This window comes from Tinamus guttatus, unplaced genomic scaffold (assembly GCF_059628265.1).
Source record: "Tinamus guttatus ecotype Peru unplaced genomic scaffold, ASM5962826v1 Tinamus_guttatus_pri_ptg000246l, whole genome shotgun sequence".
NCBI lineage: Eukaryota > Metazoa > Chordata > Aves > Tinamiformes > Tinamidae > Tinamus > Tinamus guttatus.
In genome coordinates this window covers 4,023,122-4,045,672 of record NW_028288780.1, presented here as the reverse complement: position 1 = coordinate 4,045,672, position 22,551 = coordinate 4,023,122, and the positions used below count along the sequence as shown (strand labels likewise).

Genomic DNA, 22,551 nt, shown 5'->3' with positions numbered 1-22,551 from the left:
CTGTAGATTAAAATGAGCATTAGGGTGTCTTCTTTTTATTCTCCTCCGCGGGAGAACTTGACAGTTTCATTAGTTTTCTTAGCCCAAATAAGAGGTCTTTGAAATTGGTGAGTTTCTATTGGCTTGAATGTGAACTCTCTGTCCTTAGAAGTGTTGAAGAATTAATGAATATACTTGCACATGTTCTCAAGAGCATTTAAATGGTTATTAATTAATTAATACTTTATTAAAGTATATTTTTCAGGTGAAATGAAATTTTAATGAAAATTTGATTGTATTCCCCACTTAGCCAGGTATAGCAGGATTTTAAGTAAATAGTTTGTAATCATAGACTAATGCAATGTTAGAAACTGGCATTTGTATTTGCTACAAGATGTTTTTTGTAAAATCAGTATGAATTTGTTAGATATGCTAGACATGTAATAAAGAATTCCTAAATGCGGTGGTATTAATCTTTTTTTGTCGTGAGAAGGTTATGCAAACAAATCCACTTTTTTTTTTTTTTTACTTGCACTTAAAATGAAATCTCACTATTTAGTAACATAAGATACACACTAAGTTAATGATGCGTTTGCAATGCATTTTCAAAAAGAAAAATAACAGAATAAAATAGGGAAAAAATCAAGTTTGTATTTAGAAGCAGCCAGATCTCCTGAGATCTCATTTGACAGTGGAAAATAGGATTGAAAGGGAGCTAACTGTGGCAGGTCTTTGTGCTACTGTTTAGAAATACTAGAAGAAGGTTGTCTAAAAAACCCAGAAGAGGCTGTTTTGTTGTTGTTTTTACCTGTATTGCAAATGGCTCGTTGGAGTAATTCCTGAGATTGAGGACTGTGAAACATAGAGAGCATCTTTCTGAAATCTGTTGCCTTGGAAGAGCTCTGTTACTTATGTTAGCAGGGTAACAGTCAAGAGTTTTGAATAGATTCTCCACCTACCTAAAAATACCATTTAACCACTGCTCTGGTATACACAGTATCGGTTTAGTTTCCTGGTGCTTAAAGCCTTTAGCTGGTTGTGTTTAAGGACAGACCTGGTAATCATGGGTACTCTCAACTCCCTGTTCATGCCTCTTTCGTTGCTGGTGCTGTCTGTCAGTACTTGGTAACTGGGTGGTTTGCTCCTCAATTACTTTGCTACGTGATACAGAGTAGCAGCAGATGCAGAATTTTTGTGGTTGCACATGACCATATACCCTTGTGTTACGGGACTTGAGGGAAACGACCACAAGTGAGACCTGAAGCCTGGATTAGTGAGTGAATCCGTGTGGAAGATCCCACCGGTGCACTTTAAAAATTGCATTCAAAATGGCAACGATTTGTCTTCCTGGGTTGAAGGAGACAGGATGAAGCCTGCTAGAAAGAAGCATGTTTTAAAAGCGGTTCTGATAGTGTATTGGACTGTGGTGAGGTAGATGTGTCGTATCTCTGATAGCAACCACCGAAGAAAAACTCTGCACTGTCATAATTTAGTTTTCAAGTCTGCTGTTTTTGGAGGGGATTGAGCTTTATTTAGTTATGTGTATTGCAAGACTAAGCAGGTGGGTGCGGGCCAGTTTCCTGTGTGGCCGCCGTGTGCTCCTGTCCCTGGTTTGTCCTGGGGGCTCTGGCCCTCCCTCCCCTGCCTCCTCCGCGCGGCCGCAGTGCCCGCCTGCGCTGGCACCGTTAAGCAACCCCTGCTCGTGGGTTGTTGCACAAACCCTCTGTGGAACAGTATGGTAAAATCCTTCTCATCTTGAAAAAGTCTTTGCATTGTGATATTGCTGAAAGGGATTGGCAGAGAGTCATCCCTCCGAGCCCTGCTCAGTAAATAGCTTGTCACCTGCACTGCCTTGAAAGTCTGCAGCCACAATTATGCAATTTGGATATAAAACGATACTTTTGTATTTCCCTGTGAACACTGTTGGGTGTAAACACCACCTGTTAACAGTACTGACTTTCACTAGGATGACACATGATTGTTTCATTCACTGAGGCATCATTAGAGCTGTGTTCAAAGTACTTCTTTTTCCCATCTTGCTGATGCTTTCATTTTTGTCATTTTTCCCTGATTTGTTTTGTAATGAAAGGGACTATCGCTAATTTTTTTCAAGAAAAAATGCAAGAACGGACCCTCCTAGAAAAGACTATCATTCACTGATCATGGCATTTATTGGATATAGAAGACATCGTTTCAAGTCTCTGATTCTTCATTTTCATGTATAGTATTAAATACTGTCTTCTGGTATAGCCAGTCATTGAAGTTCCCCAAATGCCTTTTTCAAAATTTCAATTTCAGAGCATCTTACATATCTCATGCTTATTAAATTATGGACTTCACGCAGAGAATCTCTTTTCTGCGTGTTTTTTTCACATAGGCAAAGGTAGTATCACCAGAATTTTGGGTGGAAAAGGAATTATTCCCATTTTAAATCCATGTGTACTGTTTGAGGGGAATGAGTGGTATAATGCTTGGGACTCACTCCAATATAATTTTCTCACTGGACTGTTAGTGCCCCTTCTCTCTGCTTTCTAAGCACTGCTATCCCTTGAGAACTAAAACAGTTTAGTGAAATAGGTATGTGCAGCTCTGTCTGCAGATGTAGTTGGGGAAAGTAGAAACTACTGGACCAATGGAACTGGTTTCTTAGTCTTAAATGCTCTGTGTTCTTCCCAAACTCTTCTAAGTGGGTTCTTTGTAATATCCTTTCTTTCCCCTGCTGTCTTTAGATATATTTTGTTCTTTATCTTCCCCTAGCACAACATACAATTCTCATTCACCACAGCTTGTGTTCACTTTGCTTGCTTCTGGTGCATCCCATTTTAAATGCAGGTATTTGCAGTACTGTACATAGAAATTTTGATGCACTCATATTTGAAATTTTCCTTAAGCAGTCAGGGAAAGCCTTCCATCCATTCCACAAGATTTGAATACAGAGAAAAAAAAAAAAGTACTTACCACATGGAATGAGAAATGAGTTTTCACGCAAACAATGTTGTAACTGACTCTGTAAACTAGTGCACAATGCAGTTTGCCTTCAATGACCTCAGAGAGAGGATCTTGGAGAAAGTACATTACCAAGTGAAAAATGCTAAAATGATCCTGGTCTGAGTTTAGCAGGTGTTATTTAGCATGTAGTTTTTCAGTAGTTGCAGATTGGCTTCACTTGTGAGTCTGTTTTTCCTAGTATTTGATCATAAGATCTTTAAATCCTTCCATTCATCCTGTTCTGTTGTATTTTTGGTATAGAGTCTAGTCAAATGCAGTTATTTTGGTGAAAACCTGAATGCAAAAGAGATGATTCCATTCCCTTATTTACTTTCCAGTGAAGGTGCCGTTTTAGTTAATGCTATTTTTAGAGCCTTTCCTCACTTCAGTATGTGCCCAAGTCTACCCATATATAGTGCAAGTGCTTCAGAAGGCACCAAAGTGATTCCTCATATGGGAAGGTAGCTCAGTGTGCTTAAGTGTCTCATTGAGATGACACATGCAGACAATATCTTAGTTCCATTTTGTTTTTCCTTTTTAAAGCCGTGTTTATTAAACTCTTGCTCAAACATTTGACTTCTATCAGAATATTTCTCAAGGTTTCCCTGACTGCTCCTTCAGGTGGGTTGGCTGGGTGATGACTGTGTGCAGCTTCACACTGCTGGAGACAAGCAGCAGTTACGGACGTCGTAGAGCCAGGATCAAAATAGTTATGTGTGATAGCCCATACGTTGTGCAAGTACAAACCCATCCCCGTCATTATCTTCCGAATGAGCTCTGTAGTCGTGGTAGTGTGGAGTTTGGTCGGGTACCAGGGATGCTGTGTTATACAAGGAATGTTTTCCAAGTCAGGAGGACTCTGTGTTTCAATTCTCCTCCAGCCCTTTGGTATTATACAGTCAAGAAATCAAAGATATGAAAATGTCTCTAATAAAGTGTCTTGTGCTTGAATGATACTGTGTCTGTTACAGGACTCTCAGGTTGTTTTCATGGCCGCCAACCTTGTAGGCATCTTCTGCATTTGTTGCTCATAAAATATAACCTTTCTAAACAACATTACATTGAGGACGAAAATGCCTTGAGAGCTTTTTTGCATTATTACCAGATATGAAAAATACTTCCCTAAACTAAAAGGCTGATGTTCGGCCTGGTCCCTGACCCAGCTGTTGGGGTTGGAGGAGAACTCTCCGCCCCGCATAACTGCCTGCCCCAGCAGCTCGGAGGAGCCGCGTTTTTCTCCCTCAGTTCTGGCACGAGCAGTTCGCCGGGCCTGGACCCTCCAGCTGCAGCCGATGGCCCTGGTGGCTCTGCCTCAGTGGGGCCATCCATTCAGTGGGGCGCGCGGCTCGTGCCCCAGCGCCGCTCACCCGGGAACGCAGGGGCTCTCCCTCCGCGTTGTCCTGTAGAGGGGCAAGTGGCACTATATCCTTCAGGAAGGGAGACCTAAAGAGCATCTAAAATAATGCCTATGTTTTCTTCTTACTGTACTCATTTGTACTGAATCTGAGTATTTATAGCTTGTATTTTTTTTTTCCCAAATCTGCTTTCTAATCCCAGAATCTAAACAGGTGAGGTGCGTTTTTCACTGAAGCATTCCTCTGTTAACCCCAAACCATTTTAAAAGACAACTTTTAGAGCAAGGCTGAGTAGAAATGTTGCAAAGGAGCCAGGCTACTTCTGCTTCTGACATTATTCCTAAAGTTGCCAATGTTAGTGAAGGTGCCAGCACCGAGACGAGCATATTGTTTGTATGATGTGCAAGAGCTTTGGGAGATGCAGAGCACTTGTTGCTATCATTTATAATTAAAGCGTCCATCACTTTTCTCTGCAAAACTGCTTTAGCAAATAAATAATTAAAGGCTGATTTTGACACACTTAGGTGAATGAAAGAGTACTGTTGGAGAACAGTGCAAATGCAGTAGGAGGAATTTCCAAAGTTTCAGCAGAAATAATAGTATTAGAAGCACAGTCAAGACCAAACTGTAAGGGCTTTCTAGGTTATGTGCTTGAAAATCCAACTCCACAGGCATCTAGGATAATTCACTTAAAAGCGATACCTAACATTGCCCATACATCCCTAAACATGTTATCCTTTAAGCAAAGCAGAAACTAGTCTTAAAGTTAGTGGCTAGATAAGTGTTCTCTACTTACTTGAACAGCTGAAGATGAATGAGCTGCAAGTTCAATGGTTTTATAAAGCTATGTCTTACCTAATGAGTTTATTTTTTGCCAAATTTATCTGTTTTTTAGAAGATTTTTATTTATAGAATATTTTTGTTTAATTATTTATCTGAATTGATATTTTAGGAAAAGGTTATGCTTCTTTTGGTAATTACTAAAATACTCAAAAAGGATCAAGGGGAATTTCCTGAAGTACAAATGGTGTTATGTAGTCCCATTTTATTACCATAATGATCTTGCTTTCATAATAGTTCAAATACTTGGAAATATTGAAGGACCTTGCAGGACTGCAGGGAGAATTTCAGTTGATTTGCCCTCTTAAAATTAACCTTTTACTATCGCATGCGTATGTGTGTCATTTATCCCCTTTTCCTCAGGTGCAAAGAGGGCTACCAAGGAGTCCGCTGTGACCAATTTCTGCCGAAAACCGACTCAATCTTGTCAGATCCAAGTATGTAAATTTTTTTTTCTATTTTTATCCCATGCTGGAGACTGTTCTTGCCTTGAGAGATGACCCTTTGCCTCTTATCAGGCACACTGTTATGGACCACTGCAGTAGCTTGTCAAAAATAGTATTTCTCTTGTTGATCCATCTGTTTTTGCAGATAAAAGAACACACTCTGGTGTCCGTTTTTGTATAATGTGATGGCAGTAAAGTATGCCATTATAGGAATTTATTTTCCTTTAATTTGGAACAATATGGGTGCGTAATTACAGTCCAGATTTTCATATTTCTCTTTTTTTGACTCAGGTACAACTAAAACCTCAGAATCCAAAAGACAACTCATAAGTTGCAAAATGATTCCTTCAAAGAAAACAAATTAATTTTCCAATTTGCATAGATGATAAATCTCTAGGGAAATGTGATGTCTTTTTTTATGTTTTTCTTTTATTTCTTCGGTTTATACAAAAATAAATTTTCTTAACTTTTACATGTGAAGCTGCCCCTTATTCCTGGAGTAAAGATTTATTTCCAGTTAGTGGAGATAAAGTAACTCCCTATTTTGTGGCAGCCAGAATGCATCAGTGTTCTGCTCCTGCACTGTCCCACTTCTTAAATTCTATTGACTAATAAAAATATGTCAAAGCTATTAGACAAGTGAATTTCTTGGAAAGAAACCCACTTACTAACATCAAATCATTCATCTTAAATTGTTAGATGAAGTGAAATACAACAAAGGGTCATGTCCAGTCTCCTATTCATGTTCTTACACCTGGAAACTGTAATGCATTTGAGTCTGCTGGGTTTGGATGCTTTCTCAAAATTAGTTTTGTTTTATCATTTGTGGGGTTTGTTTGTTTGTTTGTTTGTTTTGTTTTAAAGGATAATGCTTGTTCTTCTCTTTTGTGTTTTCTGTCTGTTTTCCTGTGCTCCCCTGTGAAATATTATTTTGAGAGACTGCTGCCAGGCACCTGTTGTTTCATAGTACTGTGTGCTGAATAGCTCCTGTTCAAAGTGGCTTTATATTTAGTTTACCGTTTCTTTTTGCTTGACCCTTAACTGTAAACTGTAGAGCCTATAATGAAAATAGGCAGTTTCTGGCTCTGCCAAGTTGCGTGTGCATGTGGACATGAGCAGTATCGTGTGTATGTTGAGGAGAAATGTACTTTGCATCCTGAATACAGAGGAGAGGAAATCAGTTAGCTGCGTCTGGGACAGGGTGGTACTGTCAGGGCTCTGCTTGGGAGCTCTCAGAAAGGAGCAACTCTTGTATTAAGCTGCATCTAACTAGGCTAAGAGCCCAACAATGTTTATGTGCAACTGTTTTGTTGTTTACTGCCTTGTTTTGATTGCACCAACTTGTTTCTGTTAACATGGGAGAAGTTTGCACTGGCTGTATCACTTCCATACTATTGGTAAGCCACCTGATCCTCCTCAATAAGCTGTGTTTCTGCTGAAATTTCTTTCTGATCATACAGTTATTTTTTTCAGTGTGGGTTGCATTCATAAACGCATGATTCAGAGTATGTAAGGAGAGGGAGATCCTTGCCTGATACTGGTTTGACATAGACTTGGTAGGCATGGGTCCAGGCCCAAGAAGCTTCCCTTCCAAAGCGCATAAGGAAGGGTAATGTAAGTGTTTTCCCAGTCAGTTTTGGAAACTTAACTTGTATATGATCTTCATCTGCCTCCAAATAGAAAAAGGCTGTTAGGCTTGTGTGTGTAGACACGCTGTGATGTACATCCTTGTGTGTGCATGCACGTGCTCTTGCTCCAAGCCTGACTAGTGTTAAAAGCAGGTAGTACAGACTTGCTGTCGTGGACAGTGGACACTGAAACATCACCATTTTCCTCAGGAATTAAATTTTTGAGCTTTTAGAAAAGAGTGACCACCACGTTAATTTTAGAAATCAAGAGCAGTAATATTTGTTATCTGCATAACTGGAAGGATTTAGAAGATGCTTGACACTATATTCAAGTGCAACAGCAGCATCTCTATAGGTTCTGGTGGTGCTTTGCAAAGATACAGTTTTGTGGTTGCGTTGCTGTGTTTGCGTTAGGAGGAAGGATGCGAAGAGTGAATTTGGAGGCAGTTTCAGAAATAAGCAATTTTTCAAACAGAAGATTCAGCTTGCAGAATAAATTAAACACCCTCGTGGATGCTGTTGTGTCCGGCCTGCACGCGGGGTCAGTTAGGCTGAGAAGCAAGCCCAGCTCAGTGCGTGTTGTGGGCTTGCTTAGGGCTGGCGCTGCAGTGCGCTCGGCAGTGCTGCCCTGGCCGTTGGAGTGCCCTGAGCAGACCTGCTTGGCCCGCGAGTCTGGAAAGGTGAGTCGTGTTTGGGCTGCACATAATCCATTTGACTCTGGCCATTCTGTGGAGTTCTGAAATAGTTAAAAAAAAAAAAAAAAAAAAAAAAAAAAAAAAGGCAGTTGAGGATGTCATGTAGGTATTTTAATGAGTTATGTTGAGTTCAGCCTTCAGCTTTTTTATGCTTAGTGCTGAAAGGTAATTTCCTTGGGATCCCTTTCAGGGATTTGCTATGCAAAAATTGTCATTTGAGTTGTATAATGTGTAGCTTGCATTTTAAGTTTGACATATTATCAAGTAAAAACAAAAAATTTGTGGTAGAACCAAAACAAGATACTAGCATTTTTAATTAAATGTTTGTTAGTGAGTCCCAGTAAACCCCAGTGTGCTTCAAAACAGTATCAAAATACTTCTAGTATCTGCATAAGAGGAAATAGGAAATTCTTTTTTTATTATTATTTTAGTTGACATTGTTACCTAGGTATTCATGTTCCTACTGCATAAAATGTTAAGGTAAGATTCTGACATTGTTTCATACTGAATAGCCCTGTACATTTAAGTTGTCCTGTTTAACTTCAACAGCTTAAGTGAAAAGGGGTCCCAAAAGGGCTCTTTAGAATGGGACTCCACCAAATATGCGGAATGGTATCCAGTCGTTTTCAAAATAAGTGCCTCTTTTTCTGAATATAGAAAGATAGGATAGAAAGCATCTAGGTTTTTAAGTCAGGTTTCTGTTATTACATATAATTCCTTCTGTGAGCTGAGCATCTTCCGGTTTTATCTACTTAAGATCGGTGTGAACTAGTGTGAAATGAATTTTGCAGCCTTCCTGCTCTGAGGTTTTCAGCACTTCAGATTTCAGCCAAAACGTATTCACAGCCAAAGTACTATAATCTGTTATGAAAACATTGTTTCTGTACAAGAATGGCCCCACTGGACATTAAATCTTTATCATTTACTAGAACAGGATTATGGCTTCATTCATTTGCTGGAAATCCATCCAATCAAGGAGAAATATGTGCTTATGCTAGGAAGTGTCATACGATATCTGAGAGGTATATGGAGAGTTGAAATGGCACCTTATAAAATCAATGTGCAAAGCTAGTCAAATACATATATTCATGGAGCTTTACAGACCTTATTCTTAAAAGCAATTTATGGTCATCCAGGGTAACTTCCTACTGATCACCAGGAAGTCCCACAGTAACCTGCAATATCTCGTTAAACGGGAACATTTTTTTGGAAAAGACTCCTAAACTTGATGTGACATTTTTGAGTGTTAGCAAATTTGTCAGTTATGTTCTGTCCTAAAATGTGTACTTTTTTCTTTTTACCTCAGTTTCCACTGTGGTGGAAACGTTATGTTTTTGATCTGTCAGATAGCCTTTTTAAATGTCAGAAGTCTTGTTCCTAGGGATTTACTTGTGGTTTGTGCTTGTGTCGTTTGTAACCTGTGCCGGCATGGCACGGCAGAGCAACTACAAGTCATGTTGGGTTTTGAGTCCCATCAAAGACAAACCTGCAGTGTTATGTCTGGAATTTGCAGTTATTCATTCTTAGATTAAGTCTTGATGTAGCAACAGATCTGAGACTCTCTCTCAGCAGATTGGGACTGTAAATGATTAAAACATCTACAACTCATTTCAGAATGATAGAGTATTTTGCCAGGAACATTTAGGCTCATTTAGAAAGCCTCAACGCTGGGAAGTGCAGCAAGAACAAGCTCCGGAGCAACAACTATAGTGCAGCGCTGCGCCGTGAGGAAGAGAAGCGGGAATGTGTCTGCCGTCACAGCGTACCAAAAAGTTAAAGCCCAAGGGAGAGTGGCTGAAATCACAAGTTTGCCGCTAATGCAGTGGGCTCAAGCTCAACATCGCTTTCAGATTTAATAACGTATCTGTTTCCTAGGACCTTAAAATGCATAGGAAACAGCTTGAATTAATATATTAGTATTTCTGTAGGTCAGCTAGTAGTGACTTTTGCAAACTGTGCATTATAGACGTTATTTGGTGATTTTCTATCAGCCCTGAAAGGAGGTTAAAAAATTTACAAGAATATTGGTGGTTTTCCTGTTTCTAGCATATAGCAGGAAAAGCACCGTAAGCTGGTATAAAAGTGTTTTCCAAACTGCCTTTAAATTTAATTGCTTTCATTACTTCAGGGTGCAATGCTAGGGCTTTAGAGTACAGTATTAGAGCTTTTATTCTGTTTTCGTCAAATTTCCAATCCTCAAAAAAAACACAATTGGAATAGATCCCCCCTGCCCAGGGCATACTTTCTAGGCAGATTGAAGGGGTTTACAAGTGCTTTTCATTTTTATATTTCAGATAAGAATGATTTCAGCCTTTAAAAAGCTTATATCTTTTTTTATTTAGCTTTAACTAAAATAATATTAAAATAAGAAGTCACACAGGTTTCTTTGCAACAGTAGAAAGCTTCAGCCTGAATTTGTCCAAAATTCTTTTAGTAGTTTTAGGGCAACATCAGTTCTTTACCTTTTCTGCCCTTTATCTCCTTTCCTGGGAGAAAAGAAAATATTGGCACCTGGCAACGCAACATTGTTTTCAAAACTTGTCAAAAAAGTTTTGACCTCAGTATTAATGCTAAGGAAGAGAGAAAATTGAGGTATCAATGCAAGTCAGCAGGAAGTTTTAATCAGTGTATTGTCCTTTAAGCTCCAGATGATAGAAACCAAGAAGGGAAGTACAGCCATGCACGGGACTTTGAAGGCTTCCCTTCCAGTTACTATCTGTGCAGTTTAGGATTTGCATCTAGGCAAAGTATTTCTGGGTCCGTGTGTAGTGATTTTGGTACATGTATTTTAAGCAAATTTACCACATGACAGCAGAAGCACCAGGCTACAGCTTGTTATGCAACAGCCGCGGCAGATGGCCGGGAATGGAGGTCAGCAGCTTACGTAAGGGCTGCGGCGCCGTGGCCGGGCGCGACGAGTCTCTGCAAGGCGCATCGATCCTGTGCCGTTCTCACAAACGGTTCATGATTTCCTAGATCTGCTTTTGGCCACTCCGCGGCTCATAACCGATGAATATAAATATAATTTGAAGTGTATGTCCTGTGACACTCTGGAGCTATTTAATTTATGCTGTTGCTCTGAGTAGCTAACTTTTCTGACTTGCATACTTTTTGTGCATATGATATTTTGCTGTTGGTGTCAGCCTCCCACTGTCTTGAAAACAGATTTCCCTGATCTTGCCTGGATGGACAAGATGCAGTCATTCATTTGACTTGTCAGATCACATTTACAGGCCTTATAAGAGGAATATTCAGCACTGCAGCATCCATAGTTGAGGCTTGAGGCTCGGGGAGAAAAGTGCTTGCAAAGATGGGTCATCAGGAGATGATGTGTAGGAATATTGCAGAAAACACGTTATCAGTGATTTAACTCAAAACCATCATCTTCAGTCATTTCGTCAGCTTCTGTCGTTACAGATTATCTATTCAGTTGTCCAAATGGCATTGCCACTTCGCTTTATCTCTGTGATTTAGTCACATTTTTGAAGCGAAATGCCTCAGGATTTGTTGCGATGGTGTAGATGTCAGAGCCTGTTGCCGGAGCCAGTAAGAATACAAAGAAAAAAGAGACATGTTTCTCTTACTTACAACTAATGCCACACTGTTGAGTATACTTGTCTGTATTCAAACGAAGTTCTAAGTGAGCGTTTTGGTTTCCCTATGGATGGTTCTGTGTTCAAGTGATTCTAGTTTAAAAAAAAAAAAAAAAGTAGCACTGAGTGTGCAGAGCAGTCACAAAGTTGTGGGTTGTCTGAGATTCTGCTTTGTTGTGTCCTGTAAAGTCAGTTCCACTAGGGTGAATAATAAATTGCAGGAAGACAAATTCTGCGGTACTTCCTACAGGGGCAGTGTTCATGATCAGTCTGGCATGTGCTAATAGTCTTAGTCTTGAGAGTGAAAACAGTGATAAAGGGACCCACACATGAGAACTAAAGCTTTCCCAAAGAGTTTTCTGTTGAGTGATCTGAAATACTTACCAAACCAACACTAAAACTTTCTGAGGGCCTCTGTTCTTTTAACTGAAATTCAGTCTTTACCCCAAGTCCATGCCCTGTTACAAGGGTGCTTATTAAGGCAGTAATTATTGATTGGTGTCGTACTTCACGCAGGGCTTCCTTGAGAAGTTCATTGAGCTCCCTGAACAACCTCAAGAAGGCAGACCCGTATCATGCAGCATTTAGTGAGTGAGGGAGCATTAGGAGTGAGGGCTCCGTGTGGCTGTGAACAGCAGCTGCTTTGGGATTAGTCCGTGTATTCATGTAGTTTTTCAGATGATGGAAACCTGAGGTCAGCAGTACTATATAGTTGAATGACCATGCTGAGATAATTGTTTTCTTCTATGAAAATAGATAATTTTGAAACTCCATTTTCAGATTTCATTTTCTCAAGCCTTCCTTAACAATCCTGTGCAGCAGCAGAGACCAGAGAACAGCTGTCCTCCTTACGGTTTTACACATCAGTGTTGTCCAAGGCACAAACCAAAGAGCAGTTTTTAACAGGCAGTTTACTTGGGGTTGTTTCTGTTGGAAGGACTTGATTCCCTTCAAACCTCTTCCTACAGCTCTGTGCTTGCAGAGCTCCTGGCTCTAACTACGAGCTCTCCATAGAGAAGTCCCAGGTTAAGAAGGGGCCTGGGATATAATTTCTCTCATTATGTCTGTACACAGCCTGAATAACAGCTTTAACAAACAAGCTCTGAATGGTCTTACAAGGAAAGCAGTATTGAACCACTGACCTACTGTGTGTAACGGCCAAGCTCTGCCCACCATGGTCCTTTCAGTATGTTCAAGTATGGCTCAAGTAGTTCTGCCCTGTGGTTTTGTTTCCCCTCTTCCTCACTTCCTTTACCTCTTTGCAGCTTAACTGGATTATCATCATCAAAATGAAAAGATACAAGTGTGCTACTTATTCTATTTAACATACAGGTTCACTCTTTCTTGGTCTCCTTGCCTCATTTCCCTGCTCCCTGTTCTCTCCCTTTTTTCTCTTACCCCATATTCTGACACCTGTTTTATTTCCCTCCTTGATGGAGGGGCTTTCTTCTTCATTGTCTGAATCACATTTCTATTAATGGTTCTTCACACTCCTCTAATCTTTTCCCACTCTACATTTGGGATGTGCTTGTGTAGTGATTTGCCTCCTGTCTGTCGCCTGCCACCATCCCGGAACCCAGTTCAGCTTCTGGCTCGGCTTGAGCTGCTTCCCATCTTCCAGATTAACACCTAGGTCACAAATTACTCGTCACATGCAGCCTGTTGGGTCTCATTTGTGCTTCTCTTTGTTCTTTTTTATCACTGGTACTTTCACCATATAATAGAATATAAAAAATAATAATTTTTAGTTTAGCTCACTGTCCAAAATGTTCTTTGCATGTTTACATTGAACAGATGTCCATATTCGATTTTGCTTCCTGAGGAGGTTGGCTCCAATTATCTCTAAAGATATAGAAAGAGGGTAATACCTGATGCTTACCAGGAGAAAATATGCACTGTGTGGGTTGTTTGTGAAAGGCAGTGTCTATATTTAATCTGTAATTTGTTTTTATAAAACTGACTTTTACTGGAAGAAGGTTGCATTTTCAAGACTGAATTTTTTCATGTGTCTCAATAGTACATTTAGTGGAAAATTTTTCCAAGTTCAGGAAAAAAAATCAGATGCAGAGAGGACTCTAAATTAGCAGAGATTGAAGTATTTATGTGTAACAGATGAAACAGCTTTGAGTTGTTGTTCTGCTTAACCTGATTTTCCTGTCTTCCAGGTAGATGCCTAGATCACACCACAGCAGAGCAAGTAGCTCATCGTCTCTTTTTTGTTTGTTTGTTTTTCCTCCCCCAAAATGTTTTGATTTCGTGTCAATGGGGGATAGGTAGAGGAGCCGTACCTAGAAGGCTCAGTCTTCAGCTGATGCACAATTCACCCCAGGGACAGAAAGATAGAGTTCAGTTTTTGAAGGAGCTTGTTGGTCTGTGGAGATTGACATGTAGTTGTGTGTGTGTGTACATACACACATATAAAAAAACTATAAAAATATATTAAAAAGTAATGACTACTGTAAAAACTTTATTCCGATCCTTTTAGTTGTCTTTGAAAGTTTCGGTCTGCTTGTAGTGTAAATTTGTCGGCCGCAGTAGTTTAACCTCTGAATTTTAAGCAGCAACTTTTTTCAGTGCTTTGTAACAATTTGTAAAGCCCACAGATACTTTTTGTCCCTTTCTTTACATCTTTGGAGAAAAGGTGATTTGCTTCAGAACAAAGTTTTGACATTTCATTAAGCTATTCATGTGAATGTTTGGCCAAACAAGGTCCCATGTTTGGCCCCAAATTAAAAAGCTACCAACCAATGCAGTGCTACTATTTCAGAAAATTGTTTTTAATTTTCTAGACATGTGAAGGATGATGACTAAAAGAGTTAAATAAATCATTTCAATGTTGTATAATAGGAATAAGTGTCTTAATCCACAAGAAAATAGAAATACTTGGCTGATGATGAGGTTAAGATAAAGGCAGTACAAATTCATAGATATTTAAGGCCAGAATAAACCATTAGAATAATGCATTCTAATTTGTAATGCAGCTGAGCAAACCTGACTAATGCTGTAGTAATGCCATAAATTTTATTGAAACAGCTTAGAAAAGTGGCAGGGGGATAAATCGTTTTTTAGTTTAATTTGTCTGTTTACCAGTTACTGCAGGTGAGGCTGTAGACTTGCGCTGCGGATAGTTATGCCATGGGAACTGCCCGCGTGTGCGATAAAATGCAGCTGCGCTGGGGCAGGTCCCTGCACTTCTGCTAAGTGACTGGTTGACAGCTCCTCCATGGGCTGAGCTACCTGAAGTTGCTCTGGAGGAAGGTGCTCCTTGGAGCTGCCTGGGGACGTGATTTCACCCTCCGTGCTTTCTAGCGCTGTAGTAGTTTGCGAACAAGTCTGCTCTTCGTGCCCATGCTGCCGTCACCAGCTGTACATAACCTGCCTGCTTGGACAGATTAGTACTGTCCTGGTTTTCTGAAGCAGAAGAGATTCCAGCTCATCAACAGAAGCCTTCACGAGAACCGCAGTTACTTTTTTTAAAGTAAGACTGGGAGGCTGGGAGGTCCCTGAACACAAAAGGATTAAGAGGATTAGTAAAATAAAATCTCATTCCTTACTATGTGTCAAACAGGTAAAGCCATTCCTGTTGTCAGAGAACTGTCAAAAAAGGATAAAAAAATAAGGAAAAGAATATTTCTTCCCATTAGTAACATGTTTTTCAATCCTCTGTGGCAGTGCAAAACTGACTTGTTTGTGAGGCCAAACACGTGCTCGAACTTCAGGACACAGTCCAGACGGGCTGTTCCGAAGTGCCCTGTTGGACCCTGCATACCCAGTTTGTTCACTATTTGAACTAAACAAATAAGGACAGATTTTTAAATAGGGTACTTATTATTATTGTAATTACTTTTTAATTTAACTGTTTAATGAATTATTTAATTTAAATATTTAATAGTTATTAATCTATTAAATAGCCAACAGCAGCAAATATGCCAGGAAAGAAGCTAATAAATAGAAAAAGGCAAATATTTTCTGAAAGACCAGCATGTTTTTAACTTGACAAATGTTTGTGATGTGCTGAAGAAAAGTAAGAGTAGCTGATTACTTAGACCTAATAGCAATGTAACTTTTTGATTATTTTATTGTAAACCACTGTTAAATTTGCAGTCATGTAGATTCCAAATCGGATGGCTGTTAGGGATGAGCAGGGTTTTTGTCATTGTTTTGTTTTTTGTTTGCATAAATATAGCAATAATCTGTCCATAGGTTTTCAGGATTTATTCCTTAAAGAGGAAAGAAAATGCCATTTGGAAATATAATCCCATTATTTGGCAATATCTGTCACAGTGAGTCACGCAAAGCAGAAGAATTTTCAGAATTTCACTCTGTTACATGTAAGCCAGTATTTGCTTTGAAATTTCAACTTCTAGAAAAGACGTTTTGTAGCAAGTGCAGTGCTTTTCTGATATTCACTCAAAAATAGGAAACAGGACAATTCACAACGTTGCGTAGCTGACACTTTTGTGGCTAAGGGGCACTGCTGCTAGGAGCGTTTCAAGGTCTGAGGATGCCCAGTGAGGCCGAGATGAGGTGATGATGCCAATAGCTGTCATCAACTGTTGCTAAACATAGAGGTGCTTCTGTCTGGGGAACTTCTGGTGCCTGGGGGAATCCTGAGCACTCCTTTCAGCTGAATCACATTTTCTGAGTTCCCACTCTCCAAATTTTCTTTTCTCCAACTCCACACCAGTCAGGAACCTCACCCCACGAGGTGCTCTGATAGCACCATAGCTTGTGTATGTTTTTTCCTACCATCTCACAGATGCCTGAAGTAGGAGACTCATCTCCTGTAGGTTGTTTCCTTAGGCGCTCTGCATAGCGAGCGGGGCATGTGCACTTCCCTCTTCTACCAGACGCTAATTACAATCCGGCAGTTTAGGCAAAAGCCTAACTTGGATGTCAGACGACATCTAGAGGATATCGGCTCTCCTGGCTAATTAGATGTGACCTAGATGTGACCTGCTGAAGGGCCCTCGGGCGCAGCTTCCCTCTCCTTGGCTGCTTCTTGCTCCAGGGAAGCTCAGGCCTCTGTGAGAGCCGCTCGCTGCGGGAGCAGCAGCCTGGCGCGCGCTGCCAGCAGGGAAGGCTCCTCCTGCGCTCGCCGCCTTGGCAGCTTCGGCATTCCGCGTGTGCGCAGGGCAGGACATCGTCTGCCTTTCCCCCTGCTCTTTGAACTGAGAATAAAGTTACCAGAAAAGGAAGCTATGAAAGAGGAGGGGCAAAAAAAAGAAAAAGGAAAAAAAATATGTTGTGGGGTAGCTGGAACGAGACATTTCTGAGACTTTATTTCAGCATGCTTTAGCTATATCAGGACTGTGAAGCAAATAATGTAGCATCAGCAACCTGCTGCTTGGCTCAGTAGGAAATGCAAGGCTTTTTCTAAAACGTGGCAGGTTCAATAGGTGATGTCTTGTTTATGTGTACCATGTAATGTTCTGATTTTTCCATGCTGCCCCGCTCTGAAGATAGGACAGATTGGATGAGATTAGGAAAAAAAAAAAATCCCTTGAGTGACATTTTGAATTTTTATTTTTATTTATTTATTTATTTATTTATTTATTTTGCAAAGTAGGGTGCTGTCCTCTGTTGCGCAAGCTGCAAGGCTTGTAAGAATGAATTCCAGGTGAGCCCTTGCTTGCCCAGAGTACAACCTGGATGGGCTGCTGTGCGTTTTAACTCCCTAGCTGAGCTTGCCTTGAAAGTGCAAATTACTTAAGCTTAAAATGTAAATGAGAGGTACTAAATGAGAATTACTTAAGCCTTAAATTGAGAATTACTTAAGCTTAGCAGGGATCAACAGATATAAAAAAGGATTGATCTTATCAGCCAGTCCTCTAAAATTAGATTAAAATCTGTTGCGATCATGCATATTTATGGCAGCAGCAGCCACCTGTATTTTGGTGTTCCTATGAAACCCTGGCCCAGTTTGGTCCAGTTTCTCAAGTCTTCTGAAAACTACCCCTTATTTTCAGCAAGAGTTTTTCCCAGTGTCTGGTTGTCAGTGGGGACAGGGAAGATGACGGAGCCTCATACAGGCTCCAGACCTGGATGGACTAGTTTGGCCCACCTCCCTAGTGTCTGAAGCCTCCGAATCTCCATCTTCCCTTCCTTCCAAAATTCCAGCATTCTTTCTAATGTCTAGCGTGCATGTGTTGGCATAAAGCAAAGTGTCCTCACTAGAACTGGTAGTGAAGTTGTTTTTCAGCTTTGGGGGAAAACATAAGCTACACAACTTCATACTCTTTGCAAATAGGTGTGTTGAAAACCATTTGAAGCTGGTTACCGAAAGGGAATTTGAATAAGCTTGTAATAAGTGGTAGTAAGTGCACATAAAAACAATAGTGGAATGTGCCTTCTGTTCCAAATGCTGTGGGCTTTTGCTTTTTTCTTAGGCAGTTTTGCATTACAGTACAATCCCCTTCTTATACTAAAATTTAGGAAGGAAGAAGTAGGAAATACCTAGAAGATGCTACAGTGCCGATGGATTTGAAAGCTGACAAGCAATTTGGGCAGCAGGATAGCAGATGGTCTATGAGCAGAGGAAAGAACAGCTACAAAGAAAAGGAAATAAAACTGCCAGGAGTGATACTAAAGTTTAAAAAGCAATGAACAGAGCTGTGCACTAGGCATTAGCGAGGAGATCCTTCCAGAGGAGGGAGTCAGCAGGAAGAGGAGATCCGGGAAGGAATTCATGGGAGCATCTAAGCACATCCTTCTGCAAACCTCACCAGCAAAATGCAACGTGTGGCAGCAATGAATGTTTACAAAGCAGGTGGTGGGATATAGAGATACAGAGATAAAGAGGGATATAAGGTAGGTATGATACTTTAGATTGAGTTTTGTGGATTTTTAATTATGTAAAGCAGAAAAGTTAGCAGAGTAGAAGGAGCTGGAGCCAGGAGGAGTGGATGGAAAGGTCTGCGGCCTCTTGGGCTGCAACAGGGATTTCTGAGGGGTTTTAATCCCAGGCCGTAAAAGTACTGAGCAGAAAGGAAAATTAGAATAGACAGAGCTGCTTTGCTCAGCGCAATGGGGATGTTATGTGCTGTGCTCTCACTGCCGGGTTGGGTCGGCATCGTCCCCGATGCACGTGCAGCTCGCCTGGCTCTTCCCTGCCAGCACCAAGATGTGTCTGAGGAAAGCGCCCAGCACCTTTGGCTTTTGGTACAGGTTTACAATCAAGAGTTCTAGGCAGTCCTTTTCACCACATCCTTTCTTTTTATTCTGGGTGATTTAATTGACTAAAACAGAAAAATAATTGCATAATAATGTGAGATTTGCACAGGGGAATGCTGTGGTTCTTCATCTGGTCTGTTTTATTCATTGAAAGAAAAAAAAAAAAGAGAATTTTTGTGCTTTTCATATATACTGAATGTGGTATTTTCACCAGAAAACAGTTCAGAAATGACATGTCAAAATAAGCAATGTGGATGGAAAGAAGTGTGTGCCCAGCCCATCAGTTAATGGGCAGATGAAATGCAGCTGTTTGTGTGCAGAGCAGGAGATGTTGAGATCCCAACGCTGATACATTTATTTGTTACACAAAATGATAGAAATTATTGCTGTAGGACAGCAAGGCAAAAGAATGGCTCTTGTCTGCTGTAGCACACCCTCTGGCTTAGAAAACAAATCTCTATAGTATGCTTTGGTCGGAGAGGGAAGTGCTTTATCCATGTAGGCACTGGCTTGTCAAACACATAGTGTGTTTGCTTCCAAGAAGCCTGGCTGACTGGAGGATTCTTCTTTGCCCTACACCTACCCGCAAGCGTGGATCGGCTGCCCCGCAGGCTGGGGCCCTGCTGCAGCTCGCGGTTGGTCCCATCCGGATGCGATGATTTCCAGCACTCTCCCGTCACTATCCGTAACTCCCTCCAGCCTGACGTCCTGGCAGCCACAGCACGAGCTGGATGGGGAGCGGCGGCTCCGCTGCATCCAAACACCACGTCTCCTACACCAAAGTGTGGGGAGAAGCAAGGGCAGAAAGGTCCAAATCATCAGTGGGAGCTCAGCGCCCCAGACATGTGGTGATCCTGGGCCTCCTGCAAGTCTGAGGTCAGTGTCTGAAAGGAGATTTAGGCCCCGGAAAATGAATTCCCCACTGCCTTGGAAGCACTTGGGAGTGAATGAGTTGTTGACTGAGGCTTTCCCTACTGTGGCCTGGGATGTGCCGATACATTTGCCTGTCACTGGCAGGAGGCCTAGCACGCATCTCACCTGTATTTAACAGTAATAGGCTCTGTTTACTTTCTGCCTTTCCTGCTGATTGACTTCCCGTGTCACATGCAGGCAGCTCGCAGCAGGAGCAAATGGCTGCCAGCAGGGCAGAGGGGTTTGCTGGGTGTTCGGATTGCATTTTCTTTTTTGAATGAGGATTAATGTCTTAAGTTCAGTTGTTTGATGGCTGCATTTAGAAGGGAATCTCCATATCTAGGGATTTTTATGACTCCATGGTTATGCCAAACATTGCCTAAAGATTTGTGTGCCAAAACAGCCTTGTTTGAGTGGACTTTTTTGCTCTCCTTCTGCTCCCTTTACCTTTCCCTGCACTCTGAGTGTGTAAGGACGCAGCCCCGTTTCAGCCAAGTGAGGTGTTAGGGCGCGCAGAGCTGCTTGGTAATTACTAAGAAGGTGATTTGTCTTGCGAGCCTCTCTGCTCGGCGATGTGGAAACGGTCGCCAGGGCAAGTAGTTTCCCAGAAAGCAGCCTTTCCCAGCCCTGGAGCTGGCTGAAAGCCAGGGAGGCTCATCACGTTAAAGAGGAAAAAATAATACAGCCCTCTCAGTGCAGGACCAGAGAGGAGGCACATGGGAAGAGAGAATAAACAATTTAGAAATAAGAGGATAGATGCGTACCCTTGAGTATCTTGTTCACTGCCCACTACACCTGTTTGAATTGAATTTCCATCCTGGCATTTTTAAAAACTTTCCTTTCCTTTTAGTGTGCGTGGCTGCAGTCCTTCCCAAGGAGATGTGGCCTTCTTTGCAGTTCAAGGGTAATGCGTGAGTTACAAGCTTTAGTGGTGACCTAAGCCCAACCAATTGAGAGGGCTGGAAAAAAATATGGGCATATCCTGAAGTGGGCACCTCCTCTAACTGCAGTTTCCAGTGATTGGTACAATGGCTGTTAGGTTTTTACTTTTTTAAGCCTAGCCTTTTAAAATAAATTTAAGTTTATGCTCAGTACACAAACATTCATTACTTTAACTAGGCCGTCATTCTAAGTGAAGGTCTTTTTTGCTTGGTAGTTAATCCAACCAATTATTTTTATGAACTTTTTCTTGCAGTTGATTTTTTTCATATCTTACCTGTGCAGAATATAATAAGCCTACCAAACACCAAAGTATCTTCTTAAAAGTATGATTTGAAAACCTAATAGATTTGGATTCTTTTTATTTCTCTGCTTCTTTTCTGAGCTGTCAGAAGGTGTGTTTCACAAGGGATAGAAATGCTTCTATTTTCCACTCCAAAGAAAAAAAAAAGAAAAAGAGAGAGAAAAAATCCTGAGGTAATGACTACTGGAGCTGAGATTTTCAGGAAGGAGCCTGTTGGGTAGAGTCGGAAGGCCTTGCCATGCCACCTGGGTTTTTAGCTGCTATCCACACTACTGTCCTGCACAGACACATAAGTAAATGGGGATATAATAGATTTTCTACCTTGTAACATTCCTTTGATGTTATTGCACACAGGAGCAGAGTCAAAGTGTTTCCCCCATTTAGAAATTCTGCTTTTCTGAGATTGTTTTTTGCTTTCAAACCCATCACCAAACCCGGAGAGATACAAAGGAGTGGGGGAGAGGTGTCTTTTGCTTATCTGCAGAGGGCATCTGTGGAAGAAGCGTCATGTGTTGTGCAGCAAAGCCACTGCCAGGCTTTCCTAGCTTGTAAGTGAGAGGATGATGAAGAAGCTCTGAGAAGGCTCACGGAAGAACTACAGGATAAAACCTCTTGCCTGTCCGGATAACATTAATGGTCACTAATACTGTGAGGCACTTAGGTATAGACTGTCCTGTGACTTAGGTGCTATTAGCTCCTGCTAAGGGCCCTCGATAGTACATTTTAATTCTCTGACTAGAGCACGTGAGTTTTAGTATAGCCCTTTTTGACTGTTTGATCAGTTTTGTGCTGCAGCAGCATATTAGGAAGCTTTCATTTGCTTGTTTCAAAAATTGTGTTTATTTGGTGTGGGCCCATGTGATGTGCCTGGGTTATTCCTGCAGTGCGTGTGCAGCCCATGCAGCTGGATGAGGAAATACCCAAACAAATCCTGGATGAAATCAGTCCAACTCAGCAAAAGCCAATTCATCTAGCATAAATACCAGTCTGCCTGGCCCTCTCCCCAAGAATTTCGTCTTCAACCCAGTAGCTCTCATGGGCCACTTTTTCAACAAAATTTACATTTATTACTAATAGCTCTGTTTCTTCACGATTGGTCCCCACTGTATTATTCCAGTCTGCTTTGAGTTGGTGACAAATCTATTTACAGGATCATAAAGTTCAAGGTCAAAAAGGATCTTTTGGGTCTTGTATTTTATCCTCCCACAGAGAGTCTTTTCAAAAGTAAATAAAGAATAAATCTGTTGTCTAATGAAACCACAGGACTTATCACCATAAAACTGCTTCAGGAAGAGACCTGGGTTGCTGTCTTTCATAAATACGTCTACTGTAGCTTCAAACTTCCCCAGTGAGCTTTTTCCATTACAGTCTAATTAGGCAAAATGTTCTCTGCTCCTATTGCTGTTGTGCTCACAAAGCTCCTTTAAATATTTGTGCTAAACTTCTCCTTTAGAAAAGAAGGTCCCATGCAAGTGTCTGTTTTGCATCATCTGCATTGGGTGTGTTGCACCTAACGGCAACAGGAGCTTAGGCAGAGCTGAGGAGCGGAGCTGCGGCTGGGAGGAGGAGCTGGGCCCGGCGCGGGCAGGGAGAAGCGCTGGAGCTGCCCAGGCCTCTTCCCCAGGGCTGCTCCTTGCGCCTCTCTGCCTCTAACCCCTCTCATCTGAGAGCCAAGAACAACCCAAATCCCTTCCGAACC

General features: G+C 41.2%; 1 protein-coding gene across 1 annotated transcript in view; it reads left to right on the top strand.

Moving 5' to 3' along the window:
- Nucleotides 1-22,551, top strand: part of NRG3 (neuregulin 3) — a 284,685-nt gene that overhangs the window by 194,509 nt on the left and 67,625 nt on the right. The window contains exon 3 of the mRNA XM_088526367.1: nt 5,526-5,599. Within this exon, the coding sequence (XP_088382493.1) occupies nt 5,526-5,599 (74 nt within the window). The remainder of the gene's footprint in view (nt 1-5,525; nt 5,600-22,551) is intronic.